This window comes from Carassius gibelio, chromosome A21, assembly GCF_023724105.1.
Source record: "Carassius gibelio isolate Cgi1373 ecotype wild population from Czech Republic chromosome A21, carGib1.2-hapl.c, whole genome shotgun sequence".
NCBI classification, from domain to species: domain Eukaryota; kingdom Metazoa; phylum Chordata; class Actinopteri; order Cypriniformes; family Cyprinidae; genus Carassius; species Carassius gibelio.
In genome coordinates this window covers 2,528,332-2,534,075 of record NC_068391.1, presented here as the reverse complement: position 1 = coordinate 2,534,075, position 5,744 = coordinate 2,528,332, and the positions used below count along the sequence as shown (strand labels likewise).

General features: G+C 34.6%; 1 protein-coding gene across 1 annotated transcript; it reads left to right on the top strand.

The window, feature by feature from the left end:
* The first annotated feature begins 2,650 nt into the window (after window positions 1-2,650).
* On the top strand, window positions 2,651-4,731 carry LOC127942208 (cyclin-dependent kinases regulatory subunit 2). The gene is made up of 3 exons (XM_052537876.1): window positions 2,651-2,870; window positions 3,146-3,273; window positions 4,028-4,731. The coding sequence occupies exons 1-3, from the start codon at window positions 2,812-2,814 to the stop codon at window positions 4,069-4,071; spliced, it is 231 nt and encodes a 76-aa protein (XP_052393836.1). The 5' UTR covers window positions 2,651-2,811; the 3' UTR covers window positions 4,072-4,731.
* Window positions 4,732-5,744: the final 1,013 nt, after the last annotated feature.

The following is a 5,744-nucleotide window of genomic DNA, read 5'->3' as shown; positions in this document are numbered from 1 at the left end:
CTGTTTCAGAAGAAAACAATGATAGTCGATTGCACTCGCCGATAAACGGATCCCTCGTTGTGTCTTTAGCACATTCATATGAATGAAGGCTGATCAAAGAACATATACTGAATTATATGATGCATCCTGCACAACAGAGCCGTTTGATTGCAGTAGGTCGTTCTAAAAATAAAAACACGCAGCAAGAGCAAAGGAACTAGATTTGTACATTTCTTGAAGAAAATGTCAGTTTTTTTTTTTTTTAAATGTAATGTGGTGCAGTTGCTAGGGTATTAGGATGGTTGCAAGAATGTTGCTATTTGGTTGCTAATGTGTTTGTGACTGCTTTTAGAGTATTTACAGTGTTGCTAGGATGTTGTGTGTGGTTGCTAGGGGCTCTCTCACTGGTTGAGTTCATTCTTCAGTGTAAATCTGTCTGAGTTTTATTGTCCAGCAGATGAAAAATCCACAAATATGATGCATTTAGGGAAGTTTAAGAAAAGAATATCCATTTAAGTTTAAAAATTAGCCTTGAATGAAGTCACATAAAATATTTGTTGGAATAACATGCACTAATAAAAAAAATAAAAACTTCACTTTGACTTCTAATATTTAACATATTAAATATACAAAGCTGATCAATAGCCTTCAATAATGAATAAACGTAAGTGGTGCACATCTGGATCAGGATTTATTTAATCTCTTCGACTCTACAGTGTTTCTCAGGCTGTTTACTCACAGTGGAAACGAGTTCATCGGGTTCATCTTCATTTCATAATACACCTGAATGATGAAAAACACAGAAAATCTGTTACAGATATATAAGAAATCATACTGTATTTATTACAAATTATGTGTTGTATATGTTTATATTTATACGCATAGAGAGAGAGGTGATAGTGGGTGGCGGACTATGTATGTGTGTGTGTGTGTGTGTGTGTGTTTGTGTTATCTTCATAGTCGTGACTGAAGTGTGTCGGGTTCACTCCTACACATGCTCATTAAAACAGCAGGAAGTATGGAAACTGAGAGAGAGAGAGAGAGAGAGAGAGAGAGAGAGAGAGAGAGAGAGCACATAAAGCTTTTATTTCCAAAGTCAGAAAATAACATCACATCACATGATCACATGTCTGTTAGGACACATATGAGGTATGTCACTCTTAAATGGCAGGAAAAGCAAGCTAAGACAAAAATAATTTTATTCCTGTGACTGATAGTAAGGTTTAGTGACCTAAAAGCATTCGTTTAACTAAACTGCAGATTTATAACAGACTATTTTTGTTTTTGTGACCCTGAAAGATTCAATATTCTAGATGTCTTTTGTGACCCTAAAATGTCAATTTACAGTATAAAAAAATTTAAATATAGAATAAAACAATAATATCTACTACATATTGATAGAGCATTTATTTCAAAACTGCATATAGCAGAGTAAATCTTCTGACTGCGTCCAGAAACACAAGAGAGAGAGAGAGAGAGAGAGAGAGAGAGAGAGAGAGAGAGATGCTGCTGCCTACAGGAACCTTTACTGTAACCATAGTTTCAAAGACAGCATAGCAACAGGAATGAGGTGAGGGGGCCGGCCTTAATGATTGGCAGCTCACATTCGGTGGATGCCATTGGCTGCTGCGATAGAGTGTTTTCCGGTAGTGTAACATGCCACTACATGCGTTTGCAGGAAGATGGAATTCAGGTGTTACTAGGATACCGCTACATAAGATCAGCATTTGTTTTCATGCAAACAATCTATGATGCAAATTCCCGAGGATGAGTCACTATAATTGACTCATGAACAATATTGATTATGATGGCTTATGTTTTTGTGTGTTTTTAAATTCTAATGCATTTAGGAGCATGAAGATAAAATATTATGTATCATTCGGTGCATATCTCAAAAAGTTGTAATGGCACAAATGCATATTTAATGTGTAAATTATTTATATTATTTAACAGTAGCTTGAGTTTATTTAGGTGTTTGACATAAAATGGACCTTAACTTGTGCAAAATGATTTTTGGTTATAATTATTATTATTATTATTATTATTATTATTATTATTATTATTATTATTATTATTATTATTTAATACACAAAATAAAGTGTGCATTTTCACATGAGCAAGGTTTTCAACAAATAACTGCATTGTCTTTTTGAAGCCAAAATTACAGATTGTTTTTGACAGAACAATTAGGTTTCATTAAAAACTGCATGTATAATGATTATATGAAATTAGATATTGTTTAAAAATGTCTGATGAGTTATTAAAAAAAAAAAAAAAATATATATATATATATATATATATATATATATATATATATATATATATATATATATATATATATATATATATATATATATATATATATATATATATACATATTTCTTAAAAGGACTTTGGTTAAAATGACAATTTTGTTTATTACGTCTTTTTTTTATTTCAGCTTTTCTCTTCTGTTTTTGAAATATAATACAATTTATACGATTTTATTTTTACCTTCTTTGAAAATTTGAATACGTCGAGCACTATAAAAGTTAGATGCAATAAAAGTAAAATGTTATTTAAAAATAAAAATACAAAAAAACATTATTATATATTAACTGGAACATTTTTCATCGCTGATCGGTTTCCTCCGCCCCCGCCCTTCCGACGTGCTCACGCTGACTCCAATCACATGACCTCTCTCAACCAATCAGAAGCGGCGGCTCCGGTTGAACATCGGGTTCAAAACTGTTTCGGTTAAATTTGTTAAAGTTGCGAAAGTCTGATTGAATCCTTCTTTCACGGATCAATACATCTGATCATTGTCATAAGTGACTTAATTTAACAACTACAATGGCTCATAAACAGATCTATTACTCGGATAAATACACAGATGATCTTTACGAATACCGGTAAGACGAGAAAAACGAGGTTTGAGGCCTCGACACGGCGCGTGTTTTTATTTAAGCGTCAGTTGTGCGTCAATATTGAAAGGAAGCGTTATGAATTGCTTAGTATATTTAATTCATACGAATTTGGTCATTTTAGAAGCATGTTTTGACGTCATTTGAAAACTTGTGGAAGGATTGCCTCCCGTGTGCTTTTACTGTAGTGACGTCATTCCGCAGCATCACGTTCACGTCAGTCACAGCACGTAAATATTATTGATTGTCGTTTTGTGACGCAGACACGTGGTCTTACCGCGAGAACTGGCCAAACAAGTGCCCAAATCCCATCTGATGACCGAGGACGAGTGGAGGAGGCTGGGCGTGCAGCAGTCGCTCGGATGGGTGCATTATATGATCCATGAACCAGGTCTGAAACACACACAGACACACACACAAACACAGACAGACAGACAGAACGACACACACACAGACAGAAACACACACACACACAAACAAACAAGCAAACACAGACAGATAGACACACACACACACAGACAGAAACACAGACACACAAACAAACAAACACAGACAGACACACACACACAGACAGAAACACAAACACACACAGACAGACAGACACACACACACAGACCGACACACACACACAAACAAACAAACACACACAGATAGACACACACGGCACTAAAGTCAGCTGATCTCTGAGCATGTGATGTGAATCTGGGCTTGAATATTGCATTTCCAAACTGTGTCCTTAAAGGATAAATTCATTCCAGAATAAAAATCCCAGATAACTGACTCCGCTCCATTCTATCCAAGATCATGTCTGTCTTTCTTCATTTGAAAAGAAATGAAGGTTATGAAGGAAAACATTCCAGGATCCCAGCCGTGCGATCATTTTCTAAAACAAAAATAAAAAAGTCATATACTTTTAACCTCAAATGCTTGACTTCTTTGTCTGTGTATTGAAGTTCATTATTTGGAGAAGAATCCTGGAATGTTTTCCTCAAAAGCCTTGATTTCTTTTCAGCTGAAGAGAGAAAGACATGGAGGAGAGTAAATGATCAGGAAACGTTTATTCTGAAAGTGAATGACTCCTTGAATATAAAAGTTATTATAGATGAAAGAACTAAAAAGACTTACATTTGATTGTTATTTTTCAGAACCTCATATTCTGCTGTTTAGGCGACCTCTGCCGAAACAGTGACAGCGTCCCGTCAGGAACACTCCTGTGGCTTTCAGTGAATACTGGAGAACTAACCACGTTTTCTGGACACCTTTGACCATGATGCTGCGTTTCACGTCTGTTGTGCTAAAACAGAATCAAGGGATTGTGGGAAATGTATTTTCAGTGAAAATTAAGGACTCTTAACTCTGGAAAAAATATTCATAATAATAATGCGACTCCAGTGCCTCTCTGAGTGAAGCCAAACCTTTAAAGATTTGTGTTGAATAAAAGTCTGTGATGCATCATCAGTGTTTAGAAACCTAAATCAGTGTTTAAGTGGCTGAGCTAAATACATTTTTTGGGATAAGAGATGTACTAAAGGGAGATTCTTGGTGTCTATCTCGTTAAGACATCAGCCATTCTCAGGTTGAAATTAATTATTCAGGGAAGGCGATTGTGATACTGTACAGATGCTTTATGAAGTTAGAAATGTGCTTATATCACATATAAAACTTTGTTAAAAAGGTAGAAATACAACAAGAGCCATGATCACAGCACTATCACCAACTGTGCTACCTGAAAAGAACAAGTTTTCACCCTTCATCACAATGTACTTTTGAAAAAGAATAGAATTGTGACTGTGTAAACTGTTTTTTATTATTGCTGCTCTTTATAATAAAAAAATGTATTAAAATTCCACCTCACATGTGCTTTATGAGAGGTTTCTCTATCAACACTTCAAATCTTTCACCACACGATGGCGCCACATCACAACTAACGCTATGGTTCGGTTTGAAACTGAATAAAAACGGTTTGTAAAAATATTCTAATGGTAAATTATTTAATTGTAAAAGGTCTAATTTCACGGCTGGCAAAATAAGATACACATAAAATGTGTCTGTCTATACACGACAAACAATTGTGCAAAACGATTAGAGAAAATCGTGAAACGGGTCTGAAGTAGGTAGGAAAACTTCAACACCCATAATGCACTTGGGTCGATCAGGATAACCGTGTGTGGGGATTCAAAAAGACGGAAGTATGATCTGTAGTTTTTACAAAAGCATTATACCTGTCGAATGTAAACAAACGGGAAACATAGCTATTCATTGTTAACTTGTTCCCCTGACATTGTTACAATACAAAGCTGTTTTAAAATCAACGAACTTACCCGTTAAAGCACAACTATTTGAAAATAATATATGTAGTTGTTTAAAGCTTAGAGGAAGGAAATATAATACTCCGACGGAAGAATTACGATCACAATTAAGGCAGAATATTTAACGTGTTTTATCAGATTTCAGATTATCATGGCAGAGTTTACGTTTTATTGTTTGCAATACGAGTCCAGTTTTGTTTCTGTAAATATAAAATATGTATTTTAATGCTTCTGCTAAATATCCAGACATCCAGGTTTTCTTAATATATAAAACAAAAATCACAACTTGTATGACTTCGATAGCTGTCAAAAAAAAAAAAAAAAAAAAAAAGCCACTAGGTTTGCCTTGTTTGGACTCTAAAACATTAAACAGATCTGTTCAGTTATCATAAATGTCTCTGTCTTGGCTGGAGCATGACCAGATTTACTTACAGATGCTTATTATTAAGTCTGTGTTTCATCAAAGTAGAGTTTAATTAAATTATTTGTTTATTAAATTCACTCACCTGTGGCTGGATCTAACTCATTTCCTTTTTCTGAAGAACCACATCCT